Source organism: Drosophila guanche, unplaced genomic scaffold (assembly GCF_900245975.1).
Source record: "Drosophila guanche unplaced genomic scaffold, DGUA_6, whole genome shotgun sequence".
In the NCBI taxonomy this organism is placed as follows: domain Eukaryota; kingdom Metazoa; phylum Arthropoda; class Insecta; order Diptera; family Drosophilidae; genus Drosophila; species Drosophila guanche.
In genome coordinates, this window is record NW_022995745.1 from 5,347,458 (window position 1) to 5,367,820 (window position 20,363).

The 20,363-nt window shown below is 40.1% G+C and overlaps 1 protein-coding gene across 26 annotated transcripts in view; it reads right to left on the reverse strand.

Annotated features, from left to right (window-relative positions):
* LOC117581059 (small conductance calcium-activated potassium channel protein) overlaps window positions 1-20,363 on the reverse strand; it is a 65,701-nt gene that overhangs the window by 15,149 nt on the left and 30,189 nt on the right. For 12 of the 26 annotated variants that reach the window (XR_004573620.1, XM_034267919.1, XM_034267921.1 and 9 more), the window contains 6 exons: window positions 12,558-12,703; window positions 10,567-10,786; window positions 10,372-10,467; window positions 7,522-7,527; window positions 4,529-4,845; window positions 3,596-3,700 (listed from right to left, as the gene is read on the reverse strand). Coding sequence is in view for 25 of the 26 variants with exons in the window: in XM_034267919.1 (XP_034123810.1) it covers window positions 3,596-3,700; window positions 4,529-4,845; window positions 7,522-7,527; window positions 10,372-10,467; window positions 10,567-10,786; window positions 12,558-12,703 (890 nt within the window). In the remaining variant the exon portion in view is untranslated. Of the gene's footprint in view, window positions 1-3,595; window positions 3,701-4,528; window positions 4,846-7,521; window positions 7,528-10,167; window positions 10,468-10,566; window positions 10,787-12,557; window positions 12,704-20,363 lie in introns of those variants that run through there. The other 14 variants (XM_034267908.1, XM_034267909.1, XM_034267915.1 and 11 more) reach the window with 6 other exon arrangements.

Sequence of the window (20,363 nt, forward strand, 5' to 3'; positions counted from 1 at the left end):
ACATACAATGAAATAAAGAAGAATATACGCAAATAGACGACAAGCTTGTCCTCTTTATAATTCTTGAAAAATGAGACAATAGACGGCTCCCTTCTATACGTCTAGATATCAAAAACGAAATAGTACGAAAGAAATGCTACCAATTGTTCTACGATAAACAAAAACATTGAGATATTTGATAAGGAGTATTATAGGAATGTTGTACGAAACCATTAAAAGTTGTTGTTCCAACATAAAACACACACAAAATGAAGGCAATGCCAATTCGGTTTTAAATATCTAGGATCAACATCGGATTCATATATAGATTAGATATCTATGTGTATATGTCTGTATTTAGTGCGTGGCAAAAGGAAGATAAGTTAGATAAGAGATACTCAAAATTGTAAGATTTAAGTTTAAATATTGTTTCCTGTGTTACTTATCTTCAACTTCTTGTTTTGTTTAATTATTTCTCAATTTATACATGACTGCATATGCATATACATATGTATGTAGATGTGTATTTGTATGTATTTTCGTGGGTTGCTGTAGCTATGCTATTCGAAAAATCAATGTTCACAAAGGCAAAAGCAAAGAAACGCAAAAAAGGTATACAAAAATATATTACTCGAACAAAATCGCTAGAGTTTTTATCATGTATGTATGTATGTATAAGAACAATTAGATAGGAGTAGAAGAAGTTGAAGTAGAAGGCTTGGAGAAATTATAAGGAAGAAGGGACGATGGGCGATTGGGAGGACTCAGTTTGAACTGTTTTTGTATTTGTATTTGTAGGTTTACGTTGCTGTTTCGGTTTCGGTTTCGGTTTCTGTCTCTGTTCTGTATGTTTATTTTGCTGTTTCTCTGTTCTCTGTTCACTCACACACAAACACACACACACACACATACATGTGATGTATGAGCCATGTACAAGAGTACATTAAATATGGTATGACATCAAGCGACAACAGCAACAACAACTTGCATACACAGAGAGAAAGTGTTTTCTTGGGGTTGGTTGGAGTTCGAGTTCGAGTTGGAGTTCGAGTTCGAGTTCGAGTTCAAGTGCCCTATAATGAGTTTGCATGTGGGTTAACAATTTATATGTAGAAAATGTATTTGTATAAAGGATATACAAATATATGTATGTATGTAATGATGTATAAATTGTATATACGAGATGATCTACAGCAAATGCAGGCGCAGTTCAATCCACAATTTGAAGCTTAATTGAATAAATAAATATGCGATGTAAGAATCAAATGTTTGTTTTGTTTTTTGTTTCTTGGTTTTTTATTGTTTCCCATGAACTGAAGAGAATGTACAGAAAACATAAGGAGCACCACAATCCACAATAAAAATATGAAATGAAACAAGTCAGGAATCTCAAAGGAACAACAAAAATATCAAGAAGAGAGTGAGATAGCGATGTGGAGAGCCAAGGAGTGGATGGTTTGAAATATGGAAAAAATCGGACAAGACAAACGCAATGGCATTTCCCAGTGCAGTACAGATCGTTAGAGAGAGAGAGAGAGAGAGATAGAAGGAGAGAAAGTACAGTTGTGTGCGCCAATATTACTTCATGGAGAGAGTGGATACTGTGGTACAGGGTGGTGGTGGAGGAAGATGTAGAGGGAACGAGAAGAGTTGAATGCTGTCAAATATTTTTTCAAAGAGAAAGAAGTAAAAGCAACACAAAGAGAGCAGACAGAGAGAGAGAGAGAGAGATCAAATAGAGAAAGAGCGAGCATACATCTTCATTCACGCAACGTAAAGAAAACGTAGAGAAAAAACGTTAAATATTTTGAAAACAAATTGCAAAAATATCAAATGACAAACTGTACAAAAGTGGGTTAAGAATATATTTATGTATGTACATACATATGTATGTATGTATGACAATAAAATCACTACTACAAGGTCTCCACCCGATGCATTCTCCAAGTGTCTACAAAGTCTTTTGTTGGTTTGTGTTTGTGTTTCAGTTTCTGTGTTTTTATTTTTCTGTTATTCTGACTTGCCATTTCCTTCGCCATCGTCACTCCCAACTCCCAGCAAGCGATGAGTGCAAGAGTGTAATCAACTTTGTTCGATATTTGTATGTATGTATGTATCGATACATTTAATGCTGTCAATTTTGCAGACACGCACAACACGACAAAGGGAAAAATGGAGGAGAGAGAGTGCATGAAATGGGGCGAAATTTGTGCAAGCAAGAAAACAAATCAACAAAGATTCGCAGTTCGTAAAAGCTTTTGAATACCCTTGCAGTGCAACTGATTGCTCATAGAATTAAGGAACGACAGTTCCTTCCTTTCAACATAATACGGATCACAGATGCAGCTTAACTGCGGATGGTGATTCCAATCATGTGATATAACTTCGGCTGCGGTCAAGTTGACTTGACCCTTGCTGGTGCAAGGGTATAGCAAAACAATGGGTAGAATCAATGTCGGATGGGGTCGATGGCGGGGTAGTCGGGCAGTCGGACAGTCAGACGGAAGGATAGGGAAGTGGTAAATGGCAAAAGGTGGAGGAAGTGGAAGTGCGGAAAAAAACAAGCGAGCTTGAATGCCAAATGTAAATAAATTGAAACGCATGCAAGCATTATCCATTTCGTTCGGTCGCTACGTGACACTGACAATTGCATTTCGATTGTATTGTATATACCGTTACAACAGATGCTACAGAGTTGCATTCGCATTCGCATTTGGATTCGGATTCGCATTCGAACTTGGTTCTTGCTGTTTTTTTTGTCTCGATTTGTGTGTTGTCTGTGTGTCTGTGTTTGTGTTTTTGGACTACTAGCACATGTAATATCTGAATCATGTATGAAACAAGCAAATAACAAACAAAAAAACACACACATATGGGGGGATACTATTGTACTGTTTGTGTGTGTGGGAGTGTTGCAAGCTGTGGCTGTGCTCAAGTTCCCCAATCCAGCCCCGTCTACCCACCCAACCCCTCACTGAACACTGAACAATGGGAGTTAATATTTTACTGATTGGATACGAATAGTTCAACGTTCAACGAATGCTATGTGCTAGTTCTTGCTTCAAATTTAAACACATTTTTTGCACAGTAAAAGAAACTTGTGAAAGAGATTTAAGTTTTTTGGAGTTTGAGTTTTGGAGTTTGGAGTTTTTTGAGTTGAGTTTTGTTGTTTTTTTTTGAGTTTGTTGTTTGGAGAAGACATTACGTAATGCTTAGCACATACATTTTTGTACATACATACATCGATATTAAATACATACGTATAATAGTTATGTCATAGTATTAGTGGCAAACACATTGAATCAGAACGTTAAACGGAAATGGTATTCAGAGTAACACAAGAACGGAGAATGGATAACGGGTAACGGGTAACGGGTAACGTTTAATAGGGTAAAGTAAACGCAAAAACTTAGAAAACATACAACCGAAAACCAATCAACCATTAAGATCACAAAACGAAACGAAAGTTCAACTCAAACATTGAGATACAATCCAAAATAAAAAAATACAAAATCATAATGAAATCAAACTCAAATTCAGAACAAGTAAATATCATGTATAAAGAATATAGAATATATAGATTGATATATATTGAGATATAGAATATGGCCATTACCTTTCGCATTGACGTAGCGTCCACGAAGCGATGATCCACAGGGAGACCATGAAGACCAATAGAACCGTTCCCGGGCATATTGTCATTAGAGTTTTTAAAACGAATCTAAAAGAGTCGAAGAAGTATCACAAAGAGTAAGAGTTTATATTTAATGAAAATGTAATAATATCAGTTCCAGATCTTCTTTCCCAATGAGCTTTAAAGACATGGCTAAATCTAGTTGTTTATTGTGATGGACAGACCCAAAGACCAACAGACTGACAGACAGACAGACAGATAGACGGGCGCACGACAACTAGAGGGCACAGCTCGAGACCTAATTTCAAAACAGACAAAGCCCTAAAAATGGATGGACAGCTAGGACCACCACAGCACACACATGCCCACAGATGGACATACTCGAATGTCGGCAGCCAGAGCGCGGGGCGGTCAGACAAATGAACAGGTGGATGGAAGACTGAAGGTCAGACAAACAAACGGACGGAAAGGTTAACAGACAGTTGGATAGACGGAGGCTGGGGATAATTGAACAGACAAATAGTGGAAAACCAACTGAGGGACAGGTGCTTAACGAGTTGGAAAGCGGACATGGAATATAGTTTTAGACAAATACTCGTATCCTCTCATGTTGTGTACGTTGATATTGATCGCTTTGCTGTGATTATGAACTAAAATTGTTAGATTGTCAAACGAATGACATGTATCCTTGATTATGGTTATAGACTCTTGACCACATCGCTGGCATAGATATGTACATACACAGGAGATTCCCCAGTGTCCTTTTCTTTACCTTTTTTATTGTATGCTCAGCTCTACTTTATAGCATTTTCCATTAACGAAAAGCCAGTGCACAAGGAGTACTTCTCCATTGAATAGACTTACATCAAAGAGTATGGGGAAAGGGGTTTATGTGGGTTAGTTTCTATCTCATACCTTGTGTTAAAGTTAATCCTATTGAGAGCGCCGATGCTCCGTGATGATGCGTCTGTGAATAGCTTTGAATGCAGCAGCATTACGCGGCATATTAAATATAATCGAAGGAACATAGGTAATGATAAAGCTACGTCATATGGCACCAATTCGGTGCCAATTGTTTTATTTTTATTGGCCAATTTCGTCGTCCACTGGAAATAGTATTCGCCAGGAATTGGATGTATAGCGCATATAAAAAGTTCTAACCCTATTTGACTAATTCGTTGCCATGTCATTGCGATCCTCCAATCGTCGGCGCAGTTATCTATCATGAATAACTGTGACCGATGGCAATTTCATTCGCGAATCATTTGCGATTTGATTTTGATTCGTTTGCAGTTTGCATTGCATTTCGTATTGCGTATATCGAGTCATTATTATCATTATCGTCATCGTGAGTGCCAAAAGGAACCGCAGGCAAAGGATACAATACAGAGACAGAGAGTAAAAAGTGGGAAGAGAAAGAGAAGAGAACAAGTATATGATTTATTAATTATAATTGGAGATTTATTGATTCGGTTTGACATTTTTTTTGCGACTAAACAAAATGAATTACACTCAAATATACGAGCATGAATTATTTGACAAGTACAACGTCCATGAGGTGTGTGTATGCGAGTGTGTGGTGCATGTGAGTGTGGTGCATGTGTGTGTGTGTGTGTGTGGGTCAATGGTGGCTGTTGTGTCAGTAGTGCTAGAGTGCTGCAGTGGTGTTCATGGTGGTTGTGGGGGTGGTGGTGGTGGTGGTTGTAGGCAGGAAGCAAACCCCTGAGTCAAGTTCAAGTTTTGTAAGCGGCTGTAAGAAGCTTCTTCGAAATTCCGTGATTCCGTGATACTCTCATGTGTGCGGCATATCCAGGTATTGCTTCTTAGTATCCATGTAACAATCTGTGTTTATGTGTGGGTGTGGGGTATGTAAGTGTGTGTAAGGTGCAAGTACTTACTAGAAAGCAGCGTGCGTGCTCATGTGTAATTAGCACATTTCACTCGATTTCATTCTTGGCTTTTTGTTTTGTTTTTTCTTCTTTTTTTACCTTTTCATTTTCATTTTCATTACGATTTCGATTTCGATTTGGATTCGTATATTATTGTTTTGGTTTTCGCTATCAAATCAAATTGGTATCGGAACCCAATCATTTCCGAAAGACTCAACCACAAGAGCGGGTCAGGGCCAGGGCCAGGGCCTGGGCCATGGCCAGGGAAGCTTGCTGCCTCAAGGACTCACTCTCATTATAGGTAAGTATTCGAAACACGAGCAGGAGCAGTGCAGATGGGACGGACACAGAGCTCAATTATACAGCTATACAATATATACGATATACACAGTAGATTACAATCGAATGTACAACATCTATGTATGCATGTACATTTGTATGTCTGCATGGCACGAGGGCACCAGCAGCAACAGTAAGTATCAGTAGCACAACATTCAGTGCATTTTGATTTTGATTTTGATTTTGATATTGAGTTCGAGTTATAATTGGTGTGTGGTTATTGTATTCTGGTTGCATATGAAGCATTCGCAAGTTAAGCCGACTGATTGGATACTCGGTTACACAATAATTGATTAAATAATTTCAATGTTTCATCGAATCGAATCGAATCGAATGGAATCTAGAATTGAGTTTCATGGTCATGCTGCCCATCGATCTGCTGCTAGAACTCCAACTCCACTAGGTCTAAAAAACACTTCTTTGCACTTCAATCTTTGCCTAAACACTCACAAAGTCCTGTGTTGAATTGTTCTTCCAAACTCAAACTTTGGGTGATGAATGGAATTTGAATTGGAATTGGGAATTGATGTTTGATAGATATACATACATATCGATTGGATTGGATTGGATTGGATTGATTGCAAAATTCAGTATCGACTTAGCAATGAGAATGCTCATATGTGGAGATGTGTGTGTATTTTATGTATTTTGTATGCAGATATGTTGGTATGTTGTATGCATTGTGCGATTTATGTATGCAAACCGATTGGTTGGTTCTTACAAAGTGAAATGGAAGTAGCTACTAGAAAGACATTCAACTGAATAGAATTCCATTGTTTGTACATTGTACATTGTACATTGTACAGAACATTGAGTGTCTAACTAGTGAAAAGATATCTCAAAATCAGGCTCAAAAGAGAGACTCTTAGGAGAATTTAGGGAAATTCTAAAATGCATAACTATTTAGAGATAGTTATAAGTAATGCAAAATATTTTCTGCTGTTCTCAATTGTCAAGAGTCTACCAAATCGGTCTGCATGTGTGCGGCGGCACTCTGGAGACAGCTCAGACAATGCCAATACGAGAGGTTATTGCGAGAGACGGTGGGTTCAGTGGTTGAGTGAGTTTCAGGGGTGCAATTTAAGCCACAGTTTTGTTCGTATATCAGCCAAGCAGTTGCCTTGAACAGCGTGTTTTGTTGTTATATCTGCATCTGTATCTGTATCTGTATCTGTATCTGTAGTTGTAGCTTTTGTGGCTTGCAGTATTTTGACGGGGAAAACGTAACATAAAAAAGTGAAATCAAAAATTGAGTAGAGTCTTGAGTAAGTATTTGTATATACACTGTACAACTTTACACTATACAAACGATTTGTTTTGTTACGCGAATTCAACTAAACATCGATTTTGCAGCAGCTGTTTGTCTCTTTGTATTTTTGTTTTGTCTTCCGTTTGGCACTACTCGTACGTACGAGAGATACATATGCATACATGTATACAGATATACACGAGTATGTCTGCTCTAAGGTACGATCTATGGTTTTTGTAGCTAATCTCTAGGCATATGTTATGTTGGTTGATTTTGATATTTGGTATTTGGTATTTGGTTGCTTCCTTATATGGTACATAACACTATGCATGGTATTTGTTGTTGTTTTGGTTTTGGTTTTTATTGTTTGTTTGGATTTACTCACAAATATTGAAGTATGTATGGTAGATATTATAATAAGTATTACTTACTGAATTCTGCAAAGCATAATGGAAGGTAATTACATATTAAATTTTTACTTGTAAACATCAACATTAATTTTTTAAGAGGGGTGGGGGGTTCATACATATATGTATATATATAAACATTTAATCGGAGTTATATATTTTTTGTTTGGGTAGAGAGAGAGAACAAATTGTGTGAAGAATACGAATTATGAGATTTTTGAGGGGGTTTGTTTTTTTCTTATTTTTTTAAAGAGAGAGTTTCAACTGATTGACTGACTGGTTGGTTGGTTGGTTGGTTTGGTTGATTGATTGATTGACTGATTGACTGGTTGACTGACAAACTGATCGCTGATCGATGATTGAACAATTGATTGGAATGACCTGACTTTTGACTGATTGAATCATGGACATGGAAATGGTTGGATGCGTTGTGAGAGTTGTTGAGGTTGTTGTTGCTGTTGAGTTTTTTGTTTTTGTTTTGATTCGATTTCGATCCGATTGCGAGATTGATTTGCTGATTACCGATAGCGATATGTAATGCAGATATCGATATCGGCATCAATTACCAATCCAATCCGATAACTGAACACAGGACTTTGCCCCCACAGAGAGTGACAGTTAATCCGATTTCGGTTTTTCGGTTTTTCGGTTTTTCGGTTTTCGATTTTACGGTTTTCATTATCACATTTCATAGAATTCGATTCCAACACGAGCTAACAAATGTTCAGAGGGTTAGTTATCATCTTCCACTTCCACTCTTCGGCTCTCATTGAGATCTTGAGTCTTTCTTTATCGGTAGGTAGATACTCTTTGTATGCTAGTAGATAATAATTGTTGTAGTTGTAGTAAGTAGTATTTAAATATATATATTTATGTTTCGGTTCATGTTCAGAGATAGTCAATAGAGTTATGTACTAGGCAAATTTTCATATGCTCCCATGCTTTCTACGAAAAATGTCAACTAGATTTGAACAAAAACGAACAAAGAGTTCCCATACCGATTTGAGCTTTTCCATTCAGATTGAGGACAAATTGGTAGGGGAACCAACGATATTTAGAATATATTGTTGATTATTAACTCATGCTATACTAGATATTTAATTGTAAACACATTTCTAGAATAAAATTGATTGGTTTTTGGTTTTTATTTGTTTTTGTTATATATTTGGTTTTTGTTTTGCGGTTAGTTAGTCATTAAACGAAACGAGAAAAATGTAACACAAAACCAATAAGTAATTAATTAATTAATTGGAAGAAGAGGAAGTAGAAGTGGAAATTGTTTGTATTACGAGTAGATATATATATTTAGATATGATCATATTTCATCATTGGTTATCATAGTTTTTAGAGCAAAAATGAAACAAATTATGGTGCTGTACATGCAACTGGTACTGGAAGCGCATATTGGAGTTAAACGAGTACGAGAACGAACGATTTTTGGAATGGAATGCTAGAATGCTGGAATGCTGGAATGCTGGGGCAAGAAGTTTTTCGATCGATCGCAAAACGAAACCAATGAAATGGAACTTAATGGCAGCGTACAATTTTATGCCGGACAATAATCCCGAACGAGGATTAAATTGATTGAAGATTTCGATTTTAGACTTAGTTTACATTTTTTCAAGGGAAAAGTAACGTTCCCGAATTTCCCAAAAGCCTATTGATCGGACCACATAAAAAAAAAAACAAACGAGAGTTGAAGATTTTAATCGTTAAAAGTTCGGCTCAACTTGGTATTCGATTTCGCTGGTCCTCGATAATCGATGGAAAAAATATTAAAGATAAAAGCGCAGGGGTGGACCAAAAAAGAAGAAGGAAATCGTGGAACTGTGGTGAAAAGAGTGGTGTGGTGGTTGAGGTGAGTTATTTTATCTTTTTTGTTTTTTTGGTGAATGAGGAATGGTTCAGCTGTATGTACAATGTTTCTGCTTTCTGCGCGGATCTTCTGGTTTCTGGCTTTGGAATGGGGTACGGGGTGAGTGTCGGGGCCACGGTCCACAGGAAGAAGGTATGGTGGGGAGGGGAGGGGGGAGAGATGTTTATTGGTATTTGGTATGGCTTCTCGATAGAACAAAAGTAATTACGAGTATGACTGGAAAATGGCCTGAAAAATTATGGAATGAACGGAGAGACAAACGCAATTTTGTGGGGATGGGAGTTGAAAGAAAGAGTGTGGGGGGAATAAGGAGAGTGGATGGTGAGCGGATATGGGTTGTGGGTGTGTGTGTGTGTCCGTGTGTGTGGAAGATGTTTAAAAATGGGGAAACGGAAACGCAGCTTTCTTTCTCACTCTGCTCTCACTCTCGCACTCGCACTCGCGCTCTCTCTCACTCGCACTCCACTTCTCTTCTGGATGTTCTCTAACGGTACATGCATGCAGGAGTAAATATCTCTCTCTCGCTCTCTCCCATTCACTTGCCCAACATATGCGGGAAGAGGGGGGAAGGTAACACACATAAACGTGGAACGGGAAACGGGAAACGGAAACGGGAAACGGAAACGAGGGGAAAACAGGGGAAACGGAAATCAAAAACCAGAGACAAGAAAATGTTTGAAAACAGCCAACAAACAATCGAACAAACAAACAAACGAACAAACAAACGAAATATGAGATGGTGAGACAGTGGGCTCGGGGAATAGGGAACGGGGATTGGGGATTGGGGAACGGGAACGGGAAAGATTGGAATAGAGCAGGATTGGGGGGTAATAGCATGGAGTCTGGGTATCGGTTATATATATAGAGATGACAGTGACAGTGAGAGCGAGAGTGACGGCACGGCAACGTTAAAAACAGTTAACGATGACGACGACCATCAGCAAGAACACATCAAATAACATCTGGAAAAGAGAATACAATGTTTCACTCACTCTCACCTGCACTTCCAAAGCATGGTAAGCTACTATAAGTCCTAAAAGAATCACAGTCGAAACAGATATTAAGGTTTTTAACGCTGTCGAGTAGAACGATGCCTGCAAAATGAACCAAAACGAGAACACATATTATTTCGTTGTGTCATTTTTGTGATGGGGAGCATGTGATGAGCATTAGTTAATAGTTTCTTTATTTACCTTTGTATAGACACCGGCACTGCTCAGCTCGTTCTCAATCACCATCACGATGATGCCGAACATGCCCATCACCAGGGCGTAGTCACTGATGCGCTTGCGCTTCTCAAAGAGGGCTTTCCTCTTGCCCAGGCGATAGCCCACATTGGGTTTGTGTTTGGCCGAGTTTGTCGATGGCTTCCTGGACGTATTGCCGCCAGTAAGAGCACGTTCTTCCATATACCTAAGAGTACGAATCGAGTGGAGAGGGAGTGGGGAATGAGTTCTGTATTCCAATCACCAACATATAAGCCTACACTCGCCAATCATCCAACTCCCTTCCATTTATTCAACCATTCCACTATCAATAGATTGATTTCTAGTGTTACTGATGCACTAAAACATTAGGGAACTATGCATAGGTTTATCTAGAGAGAACTAATCTAATCTGATGGATTGCTGGGTCTATGCTATGCACAAAACCCCACGCTTCTTCATGTTCTTTCATTCCAGCCATTCGGTTGTCATGGCTACATCTTAACATCCTAATGAATCTCTACATCTCTTTCGCTGAATTGATGTTCGATTTGAATTTGCATATCACTGCGCAGCCCCTAAAGCATTTGATTGGATAGGGAAGGAGGGAGAACTTGCCACACAGATCGCTGACTAATGCTTAAGTGGCTAGCTCCAAGGACCACTTCGTTGAGAGGTATCCCTGTGGGTAGAAGGAGGAGCTGTGTCCGCGTGAGTGCTGGAGTCGTGGTGTGCTGGGTGGGGGATTAAGTCAACCCAACTCAATCGAAATCCGCTCTGCTCGAACTCTGGTCTGCACCTTAATAAATCCTGAATGCCATCCTGAATGACAGATTTGTGTGTTTTCGCTGTTGCTGTGGCTCTGACTGTGGCTATTGCTATGGCTCTCTCCTAAATGTGTCATATCAATTTGTATCTTATGGCTAAACTGGCACATACACACACACGGGCACACGGGCACAGTGGCACGGGGGCACTGGGGGCACACGGAAGCACATACTCGTAATCGTACTCGTTCTCGTACATATGGATGAGCAAAAGATGGCCAATAAAAATTTTGCTGACAAATGAAAACACACACACACACACATGGACCGTGGAGGCTGTCCTCGTTCTCGAAGCCCATAGCCATTGCCATAGTCCGTTGCCCGTAGTCGGTAGTCCGTAGTCCGCCTCCTGCTATCAAAGCCCCCTCTGCTGCCACCATTTGTCTCTCTATAAACTGCTGAACTGTGCCAAATTGCCAACGTGATTGCTTGGGAAAATATCTTTCCGTCCACGACATTCATAGAGATTTATGGGAAACAGTGGACGCCGGACACCCGGACACCCGGACACCGGAACAGTGGGGGATTCCAAAGAGAAAATTGACTTTAGAGTGTTCAAAATTGAAACGAGATTCTCCTGCTACAACTTCTCCTCGTCTATGCGCATTTTTCTTTTGAATATCCTCGCCAAGGGAATTATTATTATTGTTATTATTATTATTAGTTTCCCCGGAAGCCAAAGTTTACTCGAGACCAGGCAAAAGTGCTTCCAGACTGTGAAAAGTATAAGAAAGTAACAGAAAATATATCTATATATCAATGCTTGGATCATTTAGACGCACCAGATTTCTGTCTACACAACAGAGTAATCGACATGTTCCCGCAAGGGTTAACCATTTTTGCATTGACCTTTTGCCCTACCATTAGTCAGGGATCAAGCATTGAGTAGCATTTGGCTTTTGTTGTCTGCATGAATGCATTTGTAAAAACGGCAGCTGTGATGTGCGCCCTTTAGTTTCGAAATGAATGAATGCCAACTCGATTAAATTCAACTAACTGCGTGGTGTGTCCATTCATTTTGTAGCCATGGTTCGTCGAGGATGGTGGATGGTGGTTGGTGGACTCTTGATGATGAGTGCAGGCTTATACTTGTATACATACTCTAGGTAGTCTAGGAACTGCGATGGGGTTTCTGGATCGGGCTATACATACATTTCATACCTAGGGTAGTCTGAGTGGATACCCACTAGTGCCTCGGCCGCTTCTTCGTTGCATCCAGATGAGATCTGTTCCCGGTTCGCAATGGAAGGTGTTTTCATCGAGCCAGGAATTGACAGTGTCGACGCCGGTTTGCGGAGCTAAAAAAATTGTGTTTATTTGTTACAATTTAATTAATAATATTTATAATTCGGTCTCTGGGTGTAATCGTGTCATTTGTGGGTGCAACTAGCATCGGTGTGAAGGATCTAGATACAAAATTATATACGTAGATAGTTCATACATTACCATTGAGGTTTAGGACTTGACTTTCAGGAGAACGCTTCTCCAAAGCATAAACGCAAATGCAATAAAGGAAAACCTTCATGGGCACCAAAATACAACTTCATTTTAAAGAAAAACAGACAAAACAATTTTCTGTTATGGGAAGCTTTTATTTCCCCTCCGTTTTACCCTTTTGAATTATACATTTTACCCGCTTATCATTTTCCTCAATTTTCCAGCTGAAATACAAAATTTCACTTATGAATATCTTACAATTTGTGGTGCCCTTTTCTCGGCTGTCTTTTTCCGTATTCTTTCAACCGAATGACGACATTTCGCTCACTCCCTCTTTCTCTCTGCCTGTCTCTTTCTCAGGGTTTCTGTGTGAACTTTCTCTGGTTTCATCTTGATTCTTGGATTTGGGTATAAGTCCAATTATATTTGTCTAACCAAAACAGCGAGCAAAATGAGAGCAAAAAAAATAGTAAACGGAACATAAAATAAAAACAAATCCACTCTCCATCTGGCTCTGCCGCTTCCTCTCTCACTCACTCGCACTAACACTATCTCTATCTGTCTCCATCTCTTGCTGAAGTGAAGAAAAAGAGAAAAAATAAAACTAGAGTTCCACTACCACAGCCCCCTCTGCCCCTCTCAGCCTGATGGCAGGCCAAAGTAAAAGCTAAATAAAATCAGTGAAAAAAAGAGATAGAAAAAAGAGGAGAGCCTGTGCGCGGGTGGGAGAGAGATGGCACAAGGCATAGAACTGCGTGTGTGTACATTTTTGGTCTTCATATTTAAATGAAAACTCAAAGATAAGTAATCCCCTTTTCCACTTTTCCACTTTTCCTCACTTCTGCCGCCCAATATGGGTGTGGTTTTGCATAAGCTGTGCTGTACGGGGGCAGAGGGAGTGAGAGCTAGAGAGAGGGTGTGTGTGGGAGGGTAAAAGTAGTAAAAGTCGTAAACTAGAGAGAAGTGAGACATAGAGAGACTGCCCAAAATTCCGCTTGGATTTTTTTCTGTTTTTGGTTGTGCTTCTACACTTTTTCATTGCTTTTCCTTGGACTCCTCTCGCTGTGCTGCCCCTCGTAGGACTCGTTGCTAAATCCAAATATTTGTTTATAAAGAGCATCTCAATCCGCGACCTTCCCCACATCCCCTCAACCACTCGGCACATCATGGAAGGAGCAGCGACTACTACGTGACTGTTCGCCAGGGCAAGGGCTTAACTTTGTTTCTTTTTTTACTTCATTTTGGCTGGGGATCTGCCCCATCACAAGCACCATATTCTACGCCCCCCAAAGTCCTCACGGTTGGATGCGCTGCTGCTGTTTTTTAGTTGTTTAATTTTCATTGTTGTTCTTTCCAGCAATTTCTCTGTTTTGTTTTTTTCATTACAAATTAAACTTTATTACTCAGTTAGTGGCGTGAACAAATTCACTTTGCCTGCTGCTGGAAGGGCAATGCACTTCTCGAAAGAGATACACAAACGCGAGTACATATCAGAGCTAAAAGCTCACCATCTGCTGCTAAGCCACACTGGGGTGCGAAAGGAAAACGAAAAGTGGAACGTTTTTTTTCATCATTCGGTCTATAATAATGATTCGATTGGGTTCTAGTCTTTGAGCTCTTACAGCCTGCACAAAAATGTGCTTCCCAATGTCCCGACTTTGTATTCAAAACTATCTAAATATTCCTCTGAGTGTACACACACACACATACTTATGTACATATGTACATATGTGCGTGTCTCCATGTCCATTTTCGAGTGCAGAATGTGTTGTTTGTCTCTCATTGAATGTGACTCGCTCTCTGTATCTCTCCATCTCTATCTCTCTCGAAAGGGAAGCCATAATCAGTTTTGGCTTTCGCTGTTTGTCAGTTGACATTTCCTTGGGCCACCAGTCCGTGCCACTCCCCTGTAATGAATGCTTTCCCTCCCAGCACTTTTCTCTGTATTTGTATCTGTAACTGTGTGCGTGTGTGGCAGTCTCTCTGTGTCCATGTGTGTGTGTGTGGGTGAATTGGTTTATGCTAAGTAGATTTGCTTGAACGTGACTCCTGCTCCGCTCCTCTACGCTACTCGGCTCCTGCTTCTGCTCCTGCTCCTGCTCCTGCCTGTAGTTTGTAACTGTTTGTAAGCCCGATGAGTGGGGATGATGCTGATGCCGACTGACGACTTGACAGGGGATTTCCGGCGGTTTGTTAGCTCAACACCGAGGCGATCATGTGCATAAATTGACAAATTCATTAAGCTTCGGTAGCGACTGAGGAGCAGATTTGTAAGTGTGGATAGGCTTTCCCTTGGGTGCATTTCCCCAACCATTTTCAAACCATTGAAATGCAGGCACACACATCGCATAAGCACACAAAATGATGAGAGCTCCCAGCAGTATAGCACACTTTCTGGCGCAAAATGGATTCAGAGATTAGCTAGGAGATTTCTTAGGAGTTGGCTAGGAAGTCTCTGCTAGGTGTAAAAGTCTCTTACACTTTTCGAATCAGAGTATGTTCTGGGCCAAAAAAACCACATGGAAATTGGGTCGTGCAGGCAGAGCAGGACATTTAGCTGCTCAGCCACGCTGGGAGAGAGTCTCAAGAGGATGAAAAAACAAGATATACAAATTCGAGTCGGTGGCAAAATGAAGCATCCTTGTGGCAAAGTTGTGTAACTTATTTCGTATTGATTTGCCATTCCAAAAACAATGAGTGAAAACATTATCTAAGAGTCCGCGACGCAAAAAAAGAAAACAGTAATGATGAGAAGCCAAAAATTATAGCATACTTTATAGGGCCACAAATCAGTAAAGAAGCGAAAGAGCCACAAAGAAAGGCACACAGAGAGAGAGAGAGAGAGAGAGAGAGAGTGGGAGCGAGTGGGAGAGGCAGTCCCTATTGTTTGTTATTGTTTGCTCGTTGCGTGCCCCTTCACCCAGCCCCATGCTCTCACCATTACCCCGGACTCGCACACACGCACAATTTTTCGGGCCACACGCAACGCGAGCAAAGTGAGGAGTGGATGTGTGGAGTGTGGGGGATCGGAGGGAGGGGCGCACTCACACGAGACCAACGTCAACAGCAACATCAACGCCTACTTGTCAGCAGTAAAGGGTGTGGAGTGTGGGTGTGTGCCACTAGATGGGGCGGCATGCCCCCAGAGAGCAAAAAAAAAAAGAGAGAGAGAGAGAGTGTGAGGGGGAGTGGGAGTGGGAGGGTTCGCGTCCTGCCGGGTCGGTCCTGTCTACATATGCAAAAAGGAAAATCTATTTTTCGGCAGATGCGTGTCGGCTGTGTGTCAGCGGTCTGGGCCTGTGTCGTGGGTCATGTGGCTGCATGCCACAATGGAACGGCAGACCGAAGCAAAGCGAAACGAAACAAACCAAATTGCGCATATTTCTAGGACATCTAATGTCAATGATGCTAATTGGATTTCTTAATTAAGTTGCCAAGCAGCGAAGGCGGCAAAGCGGAAGATGAAAAACCAAAAACTGTTTCCACCAAAGCCCGAAAAAAAGACGGAAGCGCGGAGAGCGAAAGCCAACGAGGGTGGGGAGTAAATGGAGGCATTTTGCTAGAAGATTAATTGAAATCGTTTTTAGCTTTTAGTAACCCACCCCAAGGGATGGAATGGCAGAAGTCTGTACTTGATGTAAGACTCCAAAGCTGGAATTTATAGTTGTAGTTTTTAGATTAAAATTTCATCAAGGATTACAGGAATTCCACTCCACACTTTTCCCTCCCTCTCTTCGCGTAAAGATGAAATATTTAAAGCTCATGGAACTATGCACATACATACATAAAAGTGCATGCCAGACCATCGGTAATAATAGAACTTTATGGAACTTTAATTAAGAGTTTTCCTAATAAATATTTGAAATTATTAAAAAACGAAAAACCCAAATGAAATAAATGACAAGAAAAACGTACAAAGCAATAAAATCCATCCAGGCAATAAATGCAATAAATATGTGAATGCAATCAATTTAACTTCAAGAAATGCCACACAAAATGTATCAAGAATTTTCACTTATAAATCATTGATTTTCTAAGGTCAATTATCGTGCCAAGCACTTTCAGCAAAATGCACATAAGAGAAATATAAGGAAAGTCTTCTTTCCCATGCTGAAAATAAATTACAAAAGTTTTAAAAACTCTTTTCCCTAATATTTGCAGCCACCAATAAATAATTATTTTGTAGCACAATACTCAATACTCGTTATAACCAAGAAGGCTGCCCACAAAAATCTGCAGATTTATTTTCTAATTTTCAAGTTCCTCAGGCTGCTGTTGAAATGACTTCCAAGTGAAGTGACTTCCCACTCGTTGAGTCAAGGATTTTCGATGCAAAAATACTTTTGCCTTGTTGTGGAGATAATTTAAAGTCAACGAAATTACAACCTTAAATGTGAATTTTTCTAAACTATCAATTATATTTCTATAGACCGACATTTGAGAATGAATAACATATGCCTGTATTAAAGATACAAATTAAATTTAATATTCAAACAATGAAAATAAATGTACAGCTTTTGGGCAAGCGTTTACAACTCACGTTTATTCATTTGTATCACACATTCGCACACATACACAGAAACTAGCTAACCATTTGTTGGTTTGTGTGTGTGTGCTTGTGCCACGCCCCAAAATTATTTCTCACCAGCGTTCTCACCTTTAAGCGAAAATTAACATACTCATTGCCTGCTCCCCCACAAGTCCGTCCCAGACAACAACGACACACACAGAGAGTTTTATGAGCTTCGCATCGACACGCATACTCCACTCACCAACACACACACACACACACACACACATACGTATAGAAAAACACACACGCAGATACACACACACTCAGCCGTAAAGTGGTAAAGTGAAAGGAAATTGGTGGAAATTATCGAGTTTCCTATACAAAACGCGGCCAACACGCAAAAACGAAGCAAATAATGAAACGAATCTGAATGAAGAAACCTACAAAAACTAGACGCTAGCAAGAAGGAAACTCGGAAAATTGCTTTGAAATGGCAATGCAAGGGGGGGAAAGGAAATAGAGTTGGAGAAATGCCTAACGACAACGATTAGAACAGCCACCCACGCTCGCCTCATTGCTTTGCATATACCCTGATAGGGTATCAAAACAGTTGTACAGAATTTCAGAGTCACGTAAGCATATTAGAGATACTCTTAGTTTTAAAGATACAATTAGTAAACTTTGTCTTTGCTCCAAAAGTTGTGCACACAAGCGAAGGCTTTTTGGGGGCAAACTGAGTTAGTTTCTTAATGAAAATATGATGGGTTTTTAAACAGAGTTTTCAACCAAAATTGCATCACATTTAAACAAGTTCTTCGTTTTGAATGAAAGACCCGTGATAGCTTATTTGAGAAAAGCTACAAAGTTTGTCTGCAAAAATGTTTTTGGCCATTCGCTTGTAGGAAAACTATTGAAATCACTTTTCCAAAAGATAAACCAACAAAATGTCACATAATGTACTGTAATGTACTTGTACAAAGTTTGATAAACAAATTTTCATTTCTTTATGCAATGTTATGGTTAGACTTCAGTGTACTTTCCACTTCGGCTTCGTACTTTTCTTTATTTAATTTTTTTGTTTAGTTTTGGTTTCCTCTTCCGTTATGTGGTTGCCTAATAAATTTAACGTAATTCACATTACATTAAGGTTACATTTGGTTTGCTTCAACCCCATACACTCTGTCACTCTCTCTCTAACTTTCTCTTCCGTTTCTCTTTAGCCTTAACTTTCTGTCCGTCGCTCTCTCTCTCTCTCTCTCTCTCTCTCTCACTCTTTGTCAGTGGCTGTCTGCGCCTGCGACTGCTGTGTGTCGAGTGCAGGAAATATATAATGAAGTGTTCGCTTTGTTGGAGCTTAATTAGGCGGATAAGTAATATTTTTGCCTTTACCTCAAGAAAACCTTCTACGAGGCCTCCCACGTTTTCCCCTCTTTTCCATGTGTGTTTGTCGGAACCCTGTGAAACTTTGGAATTACGCAATTAGTTCACCCTGAGTGCACAATTCGGTCACAAAAATGTACTAGTAGTAGCTTCATCGTTAAGGGGGATTGACAGGAAGGAGTTCGTCCTGCTTTTCATCACTAATCAAATCGGTTCCATTCTTTCGGTTTCGTTTCGTTTCTTTTCTTTGAATAAATATGAGAGATTTTCTCAAAAAGATTGATTGCCGGAACAGGTCTTACACATCCATAACAAGCCCTCGCCCCTCGACAATGCTCCCTCTATCCATACCAACCGAGTGGAACGTGGCATGGCGGCCCATAGTGAATGTGGCATAGTGGTTTGGGACGTTTGGAGCGTGCCAAAGCGGCGCATTCATTTAATATAATAATGATAAGGCCCCCAATGACAGGAGGACATTCTTCAAGCAAACCCTCCAGAGTCCAAAGTCGTATCTATGCGGCGACGTTGGCGGCTATATGGCCATAATGTCAATGGGCGGGGCGTGTCACACAGCCACTGCCAAGGGGTTGGCGGCGGGGGCCAGACGATACCAACAGGGTGCAGGGCGGAGCGAGCGGCACGGCGCTGTGCCACAGTTGAGGGCCAAGTGTTGAGGTGTTTGGTTGGGCTTTGCATGTTGCAGGTTCTTATGATCGAAAATCAATATATATCTAACCCCATTGTAACGTTAACCTCCACTACAATACTCGTACATTGCAAAAAGGCACAAGACAAGCGGCCAAGACGGTGACTCAATGAAGGAAAAGCTCAACAAAAAGCAATTAACAATAATATGTTGTGGTATTGCGACTACCAGAATATCCTATAAAAAGTTGAGTGGCTTGAAAAGTATTCAAATTCTAAAGATCCCTGATATTTGCTCACTTGGTGTACATTTTACACGGCGAATATCTTGGGGTTCTTCGTTGAATGTTTCTCAGGGTCTTATAAAGTCTTATAAAAAAAGATGACCTTAAACTCAGTAAAGAGTTAGAGACGAACGTACTTTATAACGAGATTCGAGCTGTTATATTTAAGCCACAAGAGAATGTGCCGCAAACTACGAAAAAACTACAGTGGGAACCACCTTCGCTTTGAATAAAATATACCCCTTGGATGCCCCCGTGGCGGGCATAAGGAGGAACGAATAAACACAAACAATGAAACTGAAAGGAAAGTCGTCACATTAAAAATGAGTTTCCCAACTAATTTTCATGCACTTCTATTTATACGGAGAGTTTTTTGTTGACGCTTTCGGGAATTGAAAAATAGCACATACGAGGACGTAGTATGTACGAGTATGTGGATCGCATTAAAAAGTATAACCACACAAAGCCAACCAAACAAGCAAATGGCAAAAAGTCAAATATTTGCCATGGCAAAAGGTAAACAACGGTGCCAACAAGAATTCAAGAGAGAGAGAGAGAGAGAGAGAATGGATTGGCGTTTCCAGGACTCCATCAAGAATGGGAGGGAGGGACTAACCAAATAATTAATAAATAAACGATACAAAATAGACAGAGCCACAGGCAGTGGCAGCGTATGGCCTTGACTCAAATGCTTGG